The sequence below is a fragment of the Cynocephalus volans genome, chromosome 3 (assembly GCF_027409185.1).
Source record: "Cynocephalus volans isolate mCynVol1 chromosome 3, mCynVol1.pri, whole genome shotgun sequence".
Lineage (NCBI taxonomy): Eukaryota > Metazoa > Chordata > Mammalia > Dermoptera > Cynocephalidae > Cynocephalus > Cynocephalus volans.
Window position 1 is genome coordinate 133,186,413 of NC_084462.1, and position 20,042 is coordinate 133,206,454.

Genomic DNA, 20,042 nt, shown 5'->3' on the forward strand with positions numbered 1-20,042 from the left:
TGAAAAAAATAAAAGTAATACACATAAGATTGAAGCATTCTAACAGTACAGAGTATAGATCTTATTTTCAAATTTAAGTACATTGTAAAGTTCCGCATGTTAAGACACCACTATTCAGGATGTCTTCCATTTTGCTCCTCAAATTATTCTTACAATCATCTGTGATCATAAATCCGGACGTTTATCATTTAAAGACATGCATATCGGTCCCTTCCAGTCCTTGAACCAGAGCCGACCGCGTACCTATGACCTTGAGGCTACTGAGACCCGCCCCAGCAAAAGCGTCTGCGCAGGGCCTTTTGGCGCGCGCCAGCGTGTGGGAGAAATTCACACCACTGTCCAGTGCAAGCTGCGGTATGGACTTTGAGTTTTATACCTGGTGAAAAAACAACCAAAAAACTGACACAGTACAGCAAAGTGATAACTATAGATGGCAATATATGTTCAGGAAAAGGCAAGCTTGCAAAAGAAATAGCCGAGAAACTCGGCTTAAAGCACTTTCCTGAAGCTGGGATACATTATGCAGACAGCGCTACAGGAGATGGAAAACCCCTCTACATAGAGTTTAGTGGCAACTGTAGTTTGGAGAAATTTTATGATGACCCGCATGGTATGGTGGAAACAGCTACCGCCTGCAGTCCTGGCTGTGCACCAGTCGCCTCCTGCGGTACGCAGACGCCTTGGAACACTCGATAAGCACAGGACAGGGTGTCATGTTGGAGCGTTCCATCTTCAGCTACTTTGTTTTCCTGGAGGCGATGTCCAAGCAGGGGTTCATCAGGAAGCAGTGTGTGGAACACTACAATGAGGTGAAGAAGGTCATCATCTGCGAACCTGACTCCCCACGTGGTGATCTATATTGATGTGCCCGTTCCAGATATCCAGAGTCGCATTCAGAAGAAAGGAAATCCACATAAGATGACGATCACCTCTGCCTATCTGCAGGACGTTGAGAATGCCTATAAGAAAACCTTCCTCCCTGAGATGAGTGGAAAATGTGAGGTTTTACAGCATAGTGCAAGGGAAGCTCAAGATGCACAGAAGGTGGTAGAGGACATTGAATACCTCAAGTATGACAAAGGGCCTTGGCTCAAGCAGGAAGATCGGACTTTTCACCATCTGCGAATACTGATTCAGAATGAGTTGGAGGTGCTGAATTACACAGCATCCCTGTCTATCTTCCAAAAATCACCATTGGAGCTCACCAGAGTGACCGAATCTTCCATAAATTCAGAGAGCTGCCAGGCCGCAAGTACTGCCCTGGGTACAATACCAACGTGGGCAACAAGTGGAACTGGCTGAAGTGAGCAGGTCTTCCTCTGCGCCAGCTGCATCCCAGTGATGAAGAGGCTTCTGGTCTGCCTGTCGTGGACCCATATACTTTTAAAATTAGGGGGAGAAAAAGTGAATGATCCAAGAATTGCACAGTAGAAGAAAATGGCCTAGCAAAAAGCAGTCTGCCCTGTAGTATAGTTAATGGAATTGAGGGAAACGACTTCCTTTTAAAAGGTTTTGGAACCTTCTAGCTTTATTTTGGAATAATTCAAAATCATCATTGGGGGGAAAAATGGTTCTGTTGTGAAAGACAGCTCTCGCTAGAAGCATGTCGTTTCCCCACAGTGGCTCCAGTCCTGCAGATTTTGTGCATTATTTCCTCAGATTTTAAGAAATAAAACCACTTCTATGGCACGTCTCCCCATTGTACATGTGCACACGCACAGGACATGCCCTGTGTGTATGTGTGCATGTGCGCATTTATTCCCCATTCTCCTGCCATTTGGTTTGATGTGGTTTAGTTTAATTCAGATACGTACTATGTTGAAGAGTTTTCAATGTGTTTATTCTATTTGCGTTAGCAATCAACAGAGCAAAAAAAAAAAAAAATGAAATACTAAAAAGAGGAAGAAAATTACCATAGATTTATAGAACAATGTGTTTGTTCTGAGATAATTTGAGAAAAGGTTTATGTGATGAGCATCCTCAGCTGGTCTCACAGTCTCCTAGCTCCTTCCTCTGAAGGAAGTTTTGAGATAAGAATGTTGATAAGATAAAAGCAAAGCAATATACTCTCTTCATTACCCAAAAAATCAATTTGTCAATCAAAACTGAAAATCATGCTTTTTTTACCTTTATTTAAACTTAGAAAATAAGAATTTTGAAAAAATGCATCTCTCTTGATTTATCTTCAATTTCAGAACCTTTAGAAACAGAATTATACTTTATTTCTAAGTTTTAAAAAACCTATTCTACCATAAACAAAATCTAAGATCCATGTTTTGTATGTTCGGCTATTACAATAACATGTACACTTCAGTCCATTCTCCAATTTTTTCCAGTTGGTTAAAGTAAGTCTTTCTCCAACCCCAGACTCCTATTTCCCCTTTCTCCCTGCCCAAACCAACAATTTATCAGTTCCTGGGGGAAATCTTTTAAAAAATTCAATCTACCTATCTATATATACATACACACACATGTATGTACATCCATATATACATATACAGATAAGCATAAACTCATGTATACATGTATGTGTGTGCATATACACATGTACGTGTGTGCGTATGCACATACATATATGTATATGTGTGCATGTACACGTATATACGTGTACATACACATACATATCTGTATATGTCTATATCGGTTCATATACATATACTGGTATTTATATTTATATATATATGTATTATGTCTTTTTTCATTTACAGAGCAGAAGTATATCATATCCAACCACAAATAAATAGATCATAAAGCATGTTAGAAGGGTATAAAAGCTATGGAGAAAAATAACAGCAAAAATAGGGAATAGAGGTGAAGTAAAATATCCTCGGGTGAACATTTCTTTGCATACTTAAATTATATCTATAGCTATATCGATATGTCTGAGTTTTTAGGCAAAATACAGGTATAGATAATAAAGTATGTCTATAAAATAAGATTTTATAAAGTATGTCTATAAAAGTATGTGTGTACATAGATATACAGATATACAGACATAGATAATAAAGTATATCTATAAAATAAAATTCTAGAAATGGAGCTGCCAAGCCAAAGAATATGAGCTTTCATAGATATTAACAACTTGTGCTATAGAAATAACAATTCAAACTCAAACCCATAGAGAGTACCTGTTTTCCCACAATCTTCCAACAGTGTGAACTAGCTAACTTTTTTATATTTGTCCTTCGATAGCCTAAAAATACGTGTTGTTTCAATTTGATTTTTGATGAGGCATAGCATATTTTCCTATGTTTATTAGCGAGACATGTATCTTTATTTGGGAACTTCTTTGAGTCCACAGCCTACTTTCTTAATGTGTTGCTGATCAGTAGTTTGTATACAAGGGTGGGTACTTCAAAAAGTTCACAGAAAGATTTGGATTATCTTTTAATTCTATTTCCCACAAACTTTTTGAATCACCCTTATATTTGTAAATACTTATGGAGAGGAAATACAGCTTTAACCTTCATATTAGCTGCAAAGTTATTTTATTCGCCACCATCCCAGATTCTTATTTCTTCATTTTTTTATGGTATACTTTTCTATGCAAAAATTTTAAAGTCTACGTGTTGAAATTTATCAACTTGTTACATTACTGCTTTTAGGGTTTTGTCAAAATTCTAAAAATTCTGTATTTTACATTTTCAGTTTTTATTTAAATCTCAAATCTACCTAAATTTATTTCACTGTCTCCCAGGAGTGTGGGAGAAATTCACCTTTTTTCACCCCAAAATGGCCAGCTGTTTATCCCAACACAGACAATATTAATTGAATGCAAGAGTGTTCTATTCTAGCACAATGCAGGTTCTCATAAATATTTGTTAAAGGAATAAATGAATAGCATATATTCTTGGATGTAACAGTAGTGACTGAGAACCCAGGATGCTTGTAGCCTAGAGGTGAAGATGGACATTAAATAAGTAATCATATAGTAATATTTTGGACAAGATAACCTAAAATTTCTCTTGCCATGAACACCCAACTGTTGCCATTTCACCCTGGATGAAATATAACATTTTAAAATGCAGAGTTGAGCTCCCTAGAAAGAGAAATCCCAAGGACCAGATGGGAAACCCCAAGTTTCTCCTTGGAAAATAAAAAACCAGAGACTGCCTTGGGGAGATTTATCCCACCAGGTGATAGGACCTGGATTCCAAAGGGAGCAAGAGACAAGACTTTGGGCAACTGTATTCAATTAAATTGCCAAGAGTGGAAATCCATGAAGGTTTTTGGTAGGAATTAAACTCTGCCTCTGAGACTTGAATTCTAGCCCTGTTTGTTCTAACACTACCTGTCAGGTCATAGGAAAATCCTATTTTGGCTCCATTTCCCCCTATATAAAATAAGAAAATTGAATTAGAACATCTGTAAACTGTGTCTCAGCTCCAAAACTTTAGGATTCTATGATAGGAGATCCCTCTAGAAATTAAATTTGGCTGCAGTGTGAACGGTAGATTATTATGTTAGCCTTCTGATATCCCTGCCTCCAGGCTTGCTCTTCCTCCAAAGTAGTCTCTTTACTGACCACAAGAACTTTTCCTAAACAGGTCTGAATTTTATCCCCTGCTTGAAATTTTTCAAAAGTTTCCCAGAACTTTCAGGTTAAAGTTCAAAGGCCTTGGTTTGCCAAACAAATTGTTTTCATCATTTGGCTACTTTATACTCCTCTAAAGGCCTCATCTAGCATTTATCTCATTTTAGCAGAATCGTTAGTTTATTTGTCTCTCCTAAACACTGTAAACTCATCTTTGCCTTCTAAGAATCTAGCATAGGTGCTTGTATACAGCAAGAACACCACAAACACTAAATGAATGAATAAATGTATTGAAGCAGGAAGACCAGTAAGTTTAGCAAAGTTCTGGAGAGAAGTAACAACTCTGAATTGACATGGCAGTACCAAGAATGGAAAGGTGGGTAAATCATTGTGAAAACACAACCTAGAAGACATAATCAAAGAGCGTCATCAAAGCAAGGCAGCACTATAGAGGTCAAATGCTTAGGGGTGTATTTGTTAACTATTTAGCTTTATTGAGTCTTAGATGATGTTTACCATCAAAAAAACGACCTGGTTCCAATGTTCTATGGCAGTCTAGTCTACATTATCCATACACTATCACCTCATTCTTTAAGAATCTGATGTGACTATGAACTAAGTGAGCTACAAAGTGAGTAAAGTAAGTGAGTGAAGTTTACTATGGGCACAAATGAAGGAAAAAATCAGAGAGATTCAGTTTTATCTGTTGAATGCCAGAAACTCCGGGAAATAAAGTAAATGAAAAGTAACTTTAAGTACAATTGGAGTTTGCGAAAAGGAAGATTGGGATGCTAAATAAAGCTTAGTGGTACCCATCAGCCACCCAAGAAAATTTTTAAAGGTTTAATGGAAACTAAAGTGGATTTTGAAAGGGTAAGAGGATTAATTAGTATCAACAAAACAAAGAGGAAGGAATGAATGTAGTGTTTATTTAGGCAAGGAAGGAGAGGAGCTAATTTTACAGAAGGAAAACAAATTTAGATGTCCTTTCTTTGATTCCTTTTTGTCAAAAACTTGTAGCCCAGTTTTAAACTCCTTATGCATTTCTATTTTCAGTCAGTCTACAATGGAAACTAGCTTGAGGTAATTGAGGGTAGAGGAGGTCAAAGTGCAGATTTTATTTGTGTGGTGGTAAAGAGGAAACTGCGGATAGGTGTTCAAAGGATCCTTTGCTTCAAAGTCTACTAAGACCAAAAACTTTGGGTACACTCCGGAATGTCAGATTATTTCAACCACTAAAAATGAGTGGGCCAAGGGGATGATGTAGAAAAAGGGGACGAGATCTCAAAAACTGATATATGTTTATCTTATTTTCAGTTAAACATTATTTTATCTAATCTTACTTAGTAAAATAATCTTCTTTAAAATATTTTGGGAACCACACGCCTTTTCTGAGAATCTGACAATTAGGAAGGTAAGTTTTTGGCAGTACCTACCATTGTTTCATTCTAAAATCACAGTTGAACTGCCATGTAACTTTCATGTGCTTAAATTATGTATCCATGCTTCTGCAACACAAGAAATGCCAAATAAAGGATTGAGGCTTTTTTTGGTATTACTTGTTTTTGTGTATTTCTACTGTAGCTAATTAAAATTTTAAAGGTTTTTACAAGATTTGAAGATTTTCCTAGTTGCCAACTGTACCTAGAGGTTCGGAGTATAGTATACTTAACGTAATTGTAATATTTTAAGCCGGTGTTCTATTTTCTTCTATATTACCCATCCAAAGAACAAAAGTCGGTAACTCCTAGAAAGTCTAATAGTCTTTGAAAATTCGAGGGTGAAGATTTACTTCTCTCAAGCCATGAGATTAACTCTTGCTAAATGCTGAATAATGTTTTGATGCTCTATCACATGTGCATGCAAGAATACTAACAGAGGGAGGGGAAGTAATTTTTATTAATCAGTATTTTTCATGGACCAAATTACGTTTTCTTCAGGACGAGGAAGCAACAGATAACACTTTAGGTTCACAAGTTGTAAACAGGGACGGTCATTTAAGAATAAATCATTATTTTGTCACAGTTGAACTGAAAATCGGCATTTCTGAACGCCATTAAAAAAGTACAAGTCAGACGAAATGTTTAATAAGAGGTCAGGACCAGGTTAAGGCGAAGGAGTCGCCTGGAACGCAAATTTTAAGTTGGTTAAACTACGACCCTAAGAGCGTGAGCCTCAAAACTTGCGTCCCAGGCACCTCCCTCGCCCCAGCCCGCCCAGGCTCAGTAAACGGAATGAGACCGAAGGGCACGTGCAGTTAAGCCAGTCACTACATCCAACCCACCAGCTGTTGCGAAGTAAAAATTTAACACAAATTGTCAAATCGCCACCCTGACGTGACGGGCGTTGCCTCCGGAGTAAGGGGAGCCACCAAAAACAAAACACCAGTCCGTCCTCGCCGGGATATACCGCGCCCTCGCTGGCTTATGGGACAACTCAAAGTCCCGGCGCCTTTCCCTATAACACAAAGAGACACCTGCCTTCCTTCGGAAAACTCAGCGGCCCAATCTGTACGAGAAACACGTTAAGTGTCAACAGCGGAAATCCATTCGCCCCCAAACAATAACAACCACCTCCACCCGCCGCACGCGCTCCGGGAAGAGGACGTTGCGCCCCCGCCGATCGCCGGTTTCGGGGACCGAGCCCAGTCCTCAGGCAGTCGGTGTCCGCGCTCCGCAGACTCAGCGAGGACTCGGCCCCGCAAAGGAGAGGGGATGCCGTCTCCCGCGGGGCTCGTAGAGCCACCGCACGAGGAAAGCCCGACACGCTGGCAGGTCAAGTATGCAGGCGGGTCCGCGGGCAGCCTAAAAGCTCGAGGACCCGGCGGCGGCGCGGGGTGGCGGGAAGGAGGAAGTTTCAAAGCCGAGTGGCCCGGTTGCCGCCGCTCGGCGAGATGAAGCTGCACTGTGAGGTGGAAGTGATCAGCCGGCACTTGCCAGCCTTGGGGCTGAGGAACCGGGGCAAGGGTGTCCGAGCTGTGTTGAGCCTCTGTCAGCAGACGCCCAGGAGTCAGCCGCGGCCCCGGGCCGGGGGCGAGCCAGGCGGTTCGCACCCCGCTTGCCTGCTCATCTCCACCCTGAAGGACAAGCGCGGAACCCGCTATGAGGTATGTGGAGCGTGCAGGGGCTGCCCGGGGAGTGAGCCACGCGCTCTTTCTCGGAGCCGAGAGGCGGGCCACCCTTGGGCCTCTCGCGCCTCAACTGTTCCAGAGGCTGGAGTCGGCCGTCCGCCTGGGGAGTTCCTGAGTGCCCGGACCCTAAGTCCCACCGCTGCGCTGCCCCAGGGTCCTGTGTGTTTTCCTGTGGACCCGAAGGAGGAAAGGTTTCGAGAGTGCACCTTTTTTCTATTTTTCTTGCCCCATATCTGCAACTCTGAATTTACAGTGTTGCTGTATTAGCAGTGGTTAGCAACCTCGCCCTTTCAGAGCCTCTGAAATTTCAGCCTGCCTGAAACAACAGCAGATGAAGCAGTTGTCCAGTTTGGGGGAACAGTAAAATAACTTGCACTTTCGTTCAGTAAATTCTGCTTCTCCCACAGTCTTTTCTCTAGGTGTTTTTTTTTTGGGGGGGGGGGTTTATTTGGGTGAGTTTTTTTTAATCAGGAGTCTTTAAGAGATGAGTGAATAGTATCTAACATCGATAGGCCAGATTAGCGTAGCAGTAAAGCAGTAATGTTTGGGGTTGCATCTTCATATTTTTATTAAGATTACTAGTTACTGCATACCCTTTTTTTCTTAAATGTTTGACCTCTTAAATATCTTTCAAATTTGCACACTTCCATCCCAGCTGTGGTGTACACTACCATCCCTTTCCTGGCTAGTCTTAAGGGATCTGCCTGCTTCTACTGTCCTTCCAGTATCCCATCCTCTCCTCCTCCAGAGTTCATGCTTTACACTTCAGTTAAAGGGAATTTTTTGAAATGCAGATCTGATTATCTTCCCCAATTTAAATCCTTCTGTGGATTATAGTATTCTTAAGATTAAATCTAAAATTCTTAATATGGATTACTGAATCTTTTGCCATCTAATCTCCATTTACTTCTCCATACTCACCTGCCTCTTCACTGGACCTGTCAGCCATACTGAACTTCTTTCAGCTCCTCGCAGCTGCCAAGCTGTCCCTTGCCTTCATGACTTTGCAGTGTTCTTTCTTACTGGAATTCTATCCCTTCCATCTCCCCCCAGTGCGTTCACTTGCCTAACATCTCCCTAATCCTTCAATTCTCACCTTTAAGGTCACTTTATACACCTAGGTAAGATTTTCTTGCTATAAAAGGTCATAGCCTGCATTTCCCTTGTCTTAATACTTTTCATGCTTATAATTACTTGTTTAATAACTGTCTCTCTCATCAGATTGTCAACTCTAAGTGTACTTACCATGCCAGTCTTATTTACCACTATGTCCCAAGCTTCTGTCATAGTACTTGCTACATAGTGGCTTTTCAATAAATAGTTGTTGAAGTTTAAAGCAGAAACAACATCAATCGTTAAAAATTTTTGAGTACCTATTATGTGTCAGTCACTGTTCTCACTCTGGGGATACAGTAGGAAACAAAGGAGACAAGACTCCTGCTCTCATGGAGTTTGCATATAATCTTATGGGAGGTATGCCCACCCCAGGCTAATGGACTGAGGTTATGAAGGCAAGTAACTACTATTGGTAACTGTTACTACAACCACAGAGTTGTAATGGGAGAAGAGGAGCATTCTCTTAAAACATGGATTCTGTTCTCAAAAAGGGAGAGAGTAATGGACAGATAGAGGAATAATATCTACCACTAGCTATATAAGGGGTATAACTACTAAAGCAAACTAACAAAAACTTTAAAACTGTAAAACACCCAGAGTGAAGTACTAAAAGCCAGACCAAAGCCCAGCAAAGTGACTGGTCTACTCTAGTTGTAGTGTTATTGAATAACAATACCTAGTTTTGTCTTTTTTTCCCATTGGTGTTAAGCAGCTAAAGGAGAACATTGAGCAATTCTTCACCAGATTTGTGGATGAGGGGAAAGCTACTGTTCGGTTAAAGGAGCCTCCTGTGGATATCTTTCTAAGTAAGGTATGGTATCAAAGACATTAATGGTTAGATGGCTTGGCTGTATTTTCGTTAAAGAAGGCTCTGAGTATCTTGATATCCCATATAGCTGAATAGGGACAGACTTTTGCAGGTGTGTTGAAGAGGTAATGGCACAAGAGGCAGCTTCCCAGATATTCTTGTGTGCCTTGAAAAAGTGCACAGTCAGCCTTAGTAAGGCTCCCAGGATGGGGAGGAAAACTGAGTTTGCTTCTGTGCCCAAGTTGGAGCCTTAGGGTGTTCTTAAATGGAATTCTATAAGGCAAGTGGCACAGGTCTACATTTTGCCACCTAAATCACAGGTTACAAATCTATGTTTGGTGTAAAAAACAAAAAAAAAGGAGGAGGATAAAATGCAATTAGAATAATATTTTTTTATATTTCATTTACTATAATTGTTTTTTAAAATACAAAAAATATTAGAATTTTTAAAAATCTGTTTTCTCTGTCCTATCTCTTCTTTTCATCTTCCCCCTTCCCAGAGCGTAGGAGCAATGCCTTCCTTATACAACCTTACATTGTCCCTAACCCCAAAGTGCTTTGGAAACATTAAAAGTTTAATAATTACTTAAGGAATTTGGGTTGAATGGAATCATTTTGTCCTTCCTCCTGTTTGTTCTTGTGATTTTTCATTTTTTTCTTGATCTTTAGCCTACTTCCATTAAATCCTTCTTTCTGTCTAAAAACAATCTGAGGTCTTACTGATTTAAAAAATAAAATAAGGGAGCACCTCTCTGACTGTTGAATGGTGTTTCCCGGGTCAATTCTCACATTTGGCTCCCAATAAACTTTACAAATTTTTAAAAAATTAAATAAAATATATAAATTTCTGGAAAGACAAGGCTGAATCCATTGCCTCCACTTTATTACTATCTTTTGACCTTTATTTTTACTGGTTTTATTCCAAATACTGCTTCAAAGGTCAGTGATCTCCTTCTTATTTGCCAATGACATTGCTATTATTTCTCATCCTTTTTGAACTTTAGAATTTAACACTGATGACCACCTCTTAATAAAATTCTTTTCTTCACTATTCTGGTTTACCTTCAACTATTTCTTTGTCTCCTGTCTCTAGCAACCTTTTTTTCTATCCCCAAAATAAGGGCTTTATTTTAATCCTCTACCTGTTCTCTGCCATCCCTGTCTTCCATTTCCATAGCTTAACTGTTGTTGTGGGTGACTCCCATGTCTGTAAGCCACTACCCTTTACTGTACCTACTTTACATAGATCTCCAGACTTTCCCTACTCCCGTTCATTGTACACTGCCACCAAAATAATACTTTTAGCTCTTTTCATATAATTTGCATGCTGAAAATTCTTCAGGGATTTCTTACAGCCTGATCATTCCCTCCTCCTTACCTTGACATCAGAGCTCATTTACAAGCTGTCCTCTTAACTGTATTTCCAATCTTTTACTCTGCTATTTTGCTCTCACATTCCAACAAAATAGGATCACATGATTTCCCAGACCTGCTGAAAGTTCACTGATCCTGTAAACTTTGTCAGTGATTTCTCTATCTACCTGCTGGGAGCAATCTCTCTTGTCTTTCGTGTTTTCCAGCACTTTGTTGCTTTTGAGAGGGCTGTGCTTTGACAACTCCTAATCTTTGTGATTGGCACCCTGTACATGTTACAGTACACAGCACACATGGCCTATCTTGAAGGCACTGGAAATTTGGGTCACTTCATCCTAAACTCAAATCTTTGCTTTGTGTTTTTTGTTTTGTTTTTTTGTTTTTTGGCAACTGGCTGGTATAGGGATTCCAATCCATGGCTTTGGTTGTTTTTTGTGGTTTTTTTTCCTTGGCAGCTGGCTGGTACAGGCATCAAACCCTGGATCTTGGTGTTATCAGCACCATGCTCTAACCTACTGAGCTAAACTGCCAGCCCTTAAACCTTAAGTGGAGTCTTTAATGCTTTCCTGTCTTATTTTGTACTTTTGTGATTTCCCCCTTTGAACAGTTTTATTTAGAATGTCTCTCGACATAACCAGAAATGTTTAAAGTTGAACTTTAGTCAAAATACTAGTAAATTTATTTTTTACAGCCAATTTTAATAAATGATCACTTTATGTATAACTCTACAGAATTCATTATGGGAAGAACTAGCATGTATGCATTATCTAAAATGGAAAATATAATTGTACAACTTATTTTTTCAGGCCAATTCCAGCAGTTTAAGAGGTTTCCTTTCATCTATGAGACTGGCTTATAGAGGCTGTGATGTTGATACACCACTTTCAATGCTCACACCAGTGAAGACTTCAGAATTTGAAAATTTTAAAACTAAAATGGTTATCACATCCAAAAAGGACTATCCTCTAAGCAAGAACTTTCCATATTCTCTGGAACATCTTCAGACTTCTTATTGTGGGCTTGTCCGAGTTGATATGCGTATGCTTTGCTTAAAAAACCTTAGGAAATTAGACTTGAGTCACAACCATATAAAAAAGCTTCCAGCTACGATTGGAGACCTAATACACCTTCAGGAACTTAACCTGCATGACAATCACTTGGAGTCATTTAGTGTAGCCTTGTGTCAATCTACACTTCAGAAGTCACTTAGGAGTTTGGATCTCAGCAAAAACAAAATCAAGGCACTCCCTGTGCAGTTTTGCCAGCTCCAGGAACTTACAGAATTAAAACTTGATGATAATGAATTGATTCAATTTCCTTTCAAGATAGGACAACTAAAAAACCTTCGTTTTTTGTCAGCAGCTCGAAATAAGCTTCCGTATTTGCCTAATGAGTTTAAAAGTTTATCCCTTGAGTATGTGGATCTTTTTGGAAATACTTTTGAAAAACCAAAAGTCCTTCCAGTTATAATGCTGCAAGTGCCGTTAACTTTACTGGAATGTTCTGCACAAACCATACTAAATAATAGGTAAGAGTTTAATAGTCATAAAGTATGGTAACTTTGATAGCATCCTAGTATGCCTTTCAAACTCAGGGTAATAGTGAAGTCTAATGCAGCCTTTAATGCTGTGCACAGTCCGATCCCTTGCTACAATGGCCTTGCTGTTCCTTACCTCTGCTTAGAATGATGTTCCTCCTGGAAATCTCGTTGCTCACCCCCTCACTTTATTCAGTTCTCTGCCCAGGTAGCATCCTAAAAGATCTTTCCTGTCCATCCTATCTAAAGTTTTATTTCCTATTTCCTTACATTGCTTGATTCTTTTTTGTCATAGGACTTATTACCTGGCATTATATATTTTTTTAACATTTGTTTTGTTTGCTGCCACTTTTTCTCACTATAGTGTAAGATCCATGAGAACATGGACTTTGGTTTATTCTCTGCTGTTTCCCTAGGGTCTAAAATGTCATAGTCCTGTTCCTGGCATATATTAGAAACTTAATAAATAGTTGAATGAATGAATGGCATTGTTTTTCAAAGTGTGGTCTCCTGACCTGCAGCATTAGTACCACTTTGTAATTTGTTAGAGATGCAAGTTCTTGAGCTCTATCCCAGCCCTACTGAATCAGAAATTGGGAGCGGGGTCCAGCTATCTGTGTTTTAATAAGTCCTCCAGGTGATTCTAATGCACCCTAAATTTGAGAACTCCAGTCTGGCATAGTGGTGAGGTGTGATCTTTAGAGTCAGGCTTGGGTTTGCTGGCTTCAGCCTTTGTATGACTTTAGCTAGTTATCACTATATGGGATCGGAACCCGTGGCCTTGGGGTTATCAGCACCACACTCTCCTGAGTGAGCCACAGGCTGGCCCCCCACCCCAGACCAATTAAATCAGAATGTCTGGGTGTAGGACCCTGTTTTGTTTTGTTTTTTAAACTTCCCAGGTGATTTTAATGAACAGCTAGCTATAATTAAGAAGCTCTGCTCTACATTGTGCTTGTCAAACTTTAACAGTGCATTCAGATCTGGGAGTCTTGTTAGCAGATTCTATTTCAGTGGTCTGGGGTGAAGATCCTGCATTTCTAAAGCTGCCAGGTAAGGCTGAGGCTGCTACTCCATAGACCACACTGTGATGGCTCCTAAAAGTAATTAAGGACTCACTATTACTTTCAGGCAGTGCTTCTCAAAATTTGAGAGTGCTTCAGAATCATGCTTGTTGAAACACAGTGCTTATTTTAAAAAATTGCTGGTCCTCACCCTCAGAGATTGTAAGTTTGGGGTGGGGCTGAAGAAATTGCATTTCTAACAAGTTCCCAGGTAATGCTGATGCTGCTGGTCAGGGACCGCACTTTGAGAACCACTGGTTTAAGGCATTGACACTTAACTAGGAGTTAAGAATTGCCTGTTAAATGACAGTACATAGTATTGCCTAGAAGAGTACCTGGTTCATAAAAGGTCTCAATAAATATTTATTGGATATATAAATACATGTAATTTGCTTATCTGACAATTAAAAATCATTCAGTCAATATTATCATTAGCTATAGAGAAGCTTTTAAATAATATAAATGAGAAGTATAGATGTGTAGATTCCTCCTCAGACCAACTAGTTCAGAATTTCCAGGGCTCCTGTTATAAGTTACACATTTTAAAAAGCCTCCAGAGGTGATACTAGTGATTCAGGATAAGATTACAGATTTCAGGGAACCCCAGATGATGTCCTTTGGCAATGAGTTGCTTCTGAAGCTCTTGTTCCTCTGAGACATACATAAAAGAAATAATGTATTTATTCAATTTGGAAATTATGTCCAAATGAAAAATATTATAAGCAATTTTTGAGGATTTGAAAAGACTATAACAAATTGGCTAAATGATCAGGTAAAAACAGATTGATGTTCAACATGGAAAAATGCAGAGTTGAAAGGAAAAAGTAGATCAAAATGTGATAATTATAAGCAAGGCACAATTCAGCAGAAAAATAATGTGTTAGTGCTGAATGATTTAGCATAGTATTTATATAGTCTTTTAAACTCGACTTCTATTAATATAGGTTCTTGTAAGGTGATCCTAACCTTTACTGAAGTATAATTTTGCATGTGTTCAGCCCCCTTGTTTTAAAAAGAATATAGATCCAAAGTCATGAGAGCAATACCTATTATCTAGCTACTGATAAATCGCTCTGACTTCTGGTTACAGACATAAACTTATGGTCTACTAGGAAAATATGTGGGAATTTTAGTTAGATAGAAGGTGTAGTTTTTAACTTGTCTGTTTCCTCAGGCTATAACCAACTAGCCTGAAAGTGATTAATGTAAACATGTAGTAGACATTTCCTGGCAGAGTTTTTAAAAAATTCTTATTTACACAAGCAACAAATTAATATATTCTTTTTATGAAAAATGAAAAATAAATAAGACCAATCCTAGATCCCCTACCAAAGGTAACCACTATTTTTCATTTGATGTGTATCTTTTCATACTTTTCTGATAGAATTTTAAACTCTAGTTTAAGTAATGAGACTAGGTTTATGTATTTGTTGGAAAATATCTTTGTACCTATTATGTGCTAAAGAAACAACAAAGAATAAGACAGACAAAGTGACAGAGCATGGTTGTGTTTAGTGGGGAGGAGCTGGGCAATGAGCAGGCAATCTCAAGACTGTCAGTGTCTGGTAGATGATGGCATAGAGTTTGACTTGATTTTAACTGCATTGGGCACCACTGAAGGGTTTTAAGTAGGAGGGTGAAATGATTTTTAAGCAAGGTGAGATTAGCCTTACTTGCTTTGCCTGTCAGGTAAAACTAATGTTCTAAATAGTATGTGTTTTAAATTTGTTTCACCCAGTTTAAAATTCCTTTTTGAACATTTGATGTGCAGGAGAGTATATATAAAGGATAGATGACTTTTTCATTCTATTTAGTGGACTATGGTTTCCAGTGGGCTATGCTATTAAGTGGCTGTGCTGAAAGATATTTTATGGAGTAGTGTACACACTGTTAAGTTCACAATATGTTATATACTGTTTTTTAGTATTTTTTTCCTATTCTTACCAGTTGGGAAGATAAAACAATATATTAAGTCACTTAAGTAATAATTTTATTTTTCCATTGCTATAATTTAGTGTTCTGATAATTCATGTCTTAATACATGAAGTTCTGAATCTAGTAACATATTCTAAAATATTTTTTAACTTCTTTTCCTAATAGGATTCCATATAGCTCCCATATCATTCCTTTCCATCTTTGCCAAGATATGGATTCTGCAAAAACCTGTGTTTGTGGAAGATTCTGTCTAAACAGTTTCATTCAGGGAACTACCACCATGAATCTACACTCTGTTGCTCACACTGTGGTCTTAGTAGATAATATGGGTGGTACTGAAGCACCTATTATCTCTTACTTCTGTTCTGTAGCCTGTTATGTAAATTCTACTGATATGTTGAAGTAATACATGATAATACAAAAAAATTTTCGTTTAGTTACAGATCAGTTTGGGATTAACTTATGGCTTAGCTGTATCAAATTGGAGAAAAACCTTTTTGTACATTTTGGCAACTGGCCGGTAACAGCGATTGAGCCCTGGACCTTGGTGTTATCACTACCATGTTGGAACCAACTGAAGATTTTTGTATACTTGCTGGAGAGGAGGAATGTATGAATGCTAACATTTTAAGTCATTTGACTCTAAAACTTTATTAAAATCAAATTTAATTTGGGCTGGCCCATGGCTCACTCAGGAGAGTGTGGTGCTGATAACTCCCAAGTCAAGGGTTAAGATCCCCTTACCGGTTATCTTTTAAAAAAAAAAAAAATTGTAATTTTATTTGGGGGTTGACTTTTTACCAGTTTGTTGAACTTGTGTTGATTTCAGCCTAAAGTTTCCAGGACGGGTTGTGGGGTTATCATTTAATGTTAAACAAATATTGATCCTAATCACTATGATCATAAGAATTTTCTTGATCAAATTTCTTCTTGTATTTCAAATAAAGAAATTGAGTTTCTGTATGCAGAAAATATACATTGGAGGACTAATATGTTCTAAATTATTGTGAAGGCTTGTTTAGTATGAAATAAGTTTTTAAGTATACCACTTTTCATGTTTTTCAGGTATATTATTCTATATATGGAATTTATGTTCACAAAGCATAAAGTAGGAATGCTTAGGGACAAACAGACTTCAGCTTTTATAAGTTTGAAGATGTTTATCACATAATCTTTGTTGTGATTTCTAAGTTTTTTAGTTTGAGGGATGGATGGGAGAGGGAGCAGAAAATTGCTTTTTACTGATTATATTCTGTAGTATTTAAGGGTTTGGTGTTTTGGATTTTGGGGGGTTTTTTGCTGTTTATTTTTGTCACTAATATGTTTAAGTTTTTTCTTTAAAGAGCAGTGGCAATACACCAGTTAAAGAATGATGATTTGAACTAAGGCAGAGGGATTGGAAAAGGAACCGGCTTGAAAGAATTGTGGAAAATAGCATCAGTACAAATTGTTCCAATCTGTTCATTCCCACTGTCCTACTTCAAATCAGCCTCTCCACAAGACCATTGCAGTAGCCTCTTAACTGGTTTTGAGGAACAAGGGAGAAGAAAGAGGAAAAGTTACTGGAGAAACCTTTTTCCGGTTTTAGCATATTGCTGTTTTGGGTTTGGAGGAAGGGTCTCCTATAACACTTTTTTACAAAATAACTACCTCTTTCGTCTTCCTAAAATGTTTATTTTGGACATTTTTCTTTTTTGAAAATTCAAATATTCATGAGTAAATACTGTCTTAAATGTTAGAACATTTTTATTAAAACTTTAGTCATATGATTTTCAAATGAGACTAGGCATTGGTCCAGAGGAATAATTTAGTCGAACTGAAGTTTGTATTGCTAATGGCCAGTTAAATTCTTCCAGCAAAAAATTATATGTACACAGTATAATGCAAATATGCCTTAAATAAAGAGCTGCCCTTTACCTGGTCCCTATTTTGTTACAGGTGTTTTTATATACATAGTATTTTATTCAATCCTCACAGAACACCCTAGGAAGGAGGTACCGTGAGCCTAGATCAGAGATTTTAAGCCCAGGCTACATGCTGCCTTCTAAAGTTAATTCACTTTTGTTCTTTAAAACCGAGAATTCTGTAATTAAGGTAACTTGGGATTTTCTAAACTCCTAAATTGGTGGGGGATTGTCCAGTAATGTTACAAAACAGCTGCATTAAAAAATGATTCTTTAAAAAGTTATGTGGTGTATTTAAAAATTGACTTGTGCACATCTGATTTTTACATCATTTTAGAAAAACTATCAACAAATGCAGCTATAGTAGTGTATATTGGGAGTAAATGCTAACCATCATTTACTCCTACACCCTGGCCTTTAGCAGTTTTCTAACTACTCATTTAGTCATATACTTTTGTCAACTTAAAGTCCATATACAAAAAGCAGAAATCTGTCCTCTTCTTATAATCGATACCCTTTCCCAGTTTTTTTCACTTAATATTCAACTTGTTCTTTCTTGCCTTTAATAGGTAATTACTAAGTTCAGTTCTTTCAAAAACAGCTTATGCTATCATTTTTTTTCACTTTCACTAGCTTCAGAACTTTTTGTAGTTGAATCAGTTTTGAGTTTCTGCTTTATATTCAACACTTATCTAAAACAGTGCTGCCCAAAAGAACTTTCTGTGCTGGAAATTTTATAACTGTTGTCCAATAAACTAGCCACTAGCAACATGTGGCTATTGAGTACTGAATGTGGCTAGTGTAACTGAGGAACTGCATTTTTACTTGAAATACTGGCCAGCACATTTGCAAAAAGTCAGCTTTTTTCCCCCAAATTGGATCCTTTGCTCCACCCAGTCTGCTATACAGAGGCCTAGCTTATCATTTTTTTCCCCAAAATCTGAGACCCTTCCCAGCTATTCAATCATGATTATGAATTTACCCAACATATATATTTGAAATTGAGCCAAAAGCAAAAAAGTACCAATTTTCCCCTATTATTTTACCTCCACGACCTGGTTGTCAAGTTTGGAGACAGTGCTAACGGTCTTTATAAATACAAAATTCAAGGGGTTGGTCAGTTAGCTCGGTTGGAGCACAGCTTTGTTAACACCAAGGTCACAGGATCAATCCCTGAACTGGCCAGCTGCCAAAAAACCAAAACCACAAAATTCCAGCTCTGGGGAACTGAATTTAAATAGCAAGGATTTGAAAAGAGGATAAACCTTATTTACTTTAGAAGAATTTACAGTTATTTCCTTAACTCAAACACATTAAACATGCAATTCTATTTATAAGTAAAAACACAAAAGATCTGAGTAAGAATATCACTATTTATTTTCCTACAGGCAATTTCTCTACAGCTTCAACATTTCCCCTCAAAATTAACAGAACAAAAAAATCCCAATGTTTAGAACTGGATCACTTGGCCCTTTCTCTTCTTATCTCCTCCCAGTTCAAAATGCTTGCATCGCTTAATGGCCAGCATCCTCTTGGACCTGCAGTTAGGTTCAACACATTCGAGCCTTAGCACAATCTTCTTCGTGGTTTTAGCTTTCTTCCGGAAAATTGGCTTCGTCTGCCCACCATAGCCACTTTGCTTCCGGTCGTAGCGCCTCTTTCCCTGGGCATACAGGGAATCCTTGCCCTTCTTATACTGGGTCACTTTGTGAGGCTGATGCTTGCCACACTTCTTACAGAAAGTTCTTCGGGTTTTAGGTACATTGACCATCTTTGCAGCAGAGCTGTCTACACGATGAAAACTGTAGTAAAATATTTAAAATACAGCAACTTATTAAACATTTCGAAACGTGAAAGTGCTATTCGAGTATTTATAGGAACACAGCATTACATAAATCCGTAATGTATGAGTCCACCAAGGACGCATTTTATTATGAATACATGCACACAGAAGTGCACACCCTTTTGGAATACTTACATTATCGGAGCATTATAGAACGAGACTCACTAAATATAGCAACAGCACTGGCAGGCTCAGTACAGTCAGTTCTCTGGACAAACGGGTTACCTTAGGGCTTAATTTATTGTGGCTGCCCCCAAAGAAAAACGTAATGGTGTTTAATTTTCTTCTGCAGAAAAAGAAGGTAAATGCTAGAGTTTCTTTTCGACTCCTTTCCCCACATCCACTTCCACCATTTTCTAACTCGTGTATGGGTGGTGCAGTGCGCGATGTAGTAGCTACTGCTACGACCCGCCCCGTTCCTTCCCCGAGAACCACATCAGTGTGGTTTCACTTTTCCCCTCTGAAGCACGGTCACCCATCAGCAGCCCTGAGAGCTGACGTGTCCTTATCGAGCCGGCGTACCTCGCGGCCCAGTAGCCGCCATGTGTGAGCCCGTTTCCTGAAGGGAGAAGCCAGTTGTTGAACTCAGCCTAGCCAAGGCAGTGGATCTCGCCCTCCCTTCCTGCAAGGGCCTACCTAGCCCAACCCCAGATTCTGAACGACGGAGGCTTCCCTTGGAACCGCCAGGGTCCGGCTCTTAGCTTACCAAGAAACTTAGCGACCGTACTCGGTGCCTCGCTCCGCTCGCGCCGAACAGGAAAAGGAGGGATGAGACGGAAGTAGGAACTGAACTTGAG

The 20,042-nt window shown here is 38.7% G+C and overlaps 2 protein-coding genes and 1 pseudogene across 2 annotated transcripts; 2 read left to right on the forward strand and 1 right to left on the reverse strand.

The window, feature by feature from the left end:
• The first annotated feature begins 245 nt into the window (after nucleotides 1–245).
• On the forward strand, nucleotides 246–1,307 carry LOC134373861 (NADH dehydrogenase [ubiquinone] 1 alpha subcomplex subunit 10, mitochondrial-like; annotated as a pseudogene).
• Nucleotides 1,308–7,417: 6,110 nt separating this feature from the next.
• Nucleotides 7,418–16,445, forward strand: LRR1 (leucine rich repeat protein 1). Its single transcript, XM_063091757.1, has 4 exons — nucleotides 7,418–7,640; nucleotides 9,493–9,591; nucleotides 11,769–12,490; nucleotides 15,664–16,445. The coding sequence occupies exons 1-4, from the start codon at nucleotides 7,428–7,430 to the stop codon at nucleotides 15,902–15,904; spliced, it is 1,275 nt and encodes a 424-aa protein (XP_062947827.1). The 5' UTR covers nucleotides 7,418–7,427; the 3' UTR covers nucleotides 15,905–16,445.
• Nucleotides 16,446–18,761: 2,316 nt separating this feature from the next.
• RPL36AL (ribosomal protein L36a like) lies at nucleotides 18,762–20,020 on the reverse strand. The gene is made up of 2 exons (XM_063091192.1): nucleotides 19,952–20,020; nucleotides 18,762–19,204 (listed from the first exon to the last, which is right to left on the reverse strand). The coding sequence occupies exon 2, from the start codon at nucleotides 19,171–19,173 to the stop codon at nucleotides 18,853–18,855; it is 321 nt and encodes a 106-aa protein (XP_062947262.1). The 5' UTR covers nucleotides 19,174–19,204; nucleotides 19,952–20,020; the 3' UTR covers nucleotides 18,762–18,852.
• Between the last annotated feature and the right edge of the window lie 22 nt (nucleotides 20,021–20,042).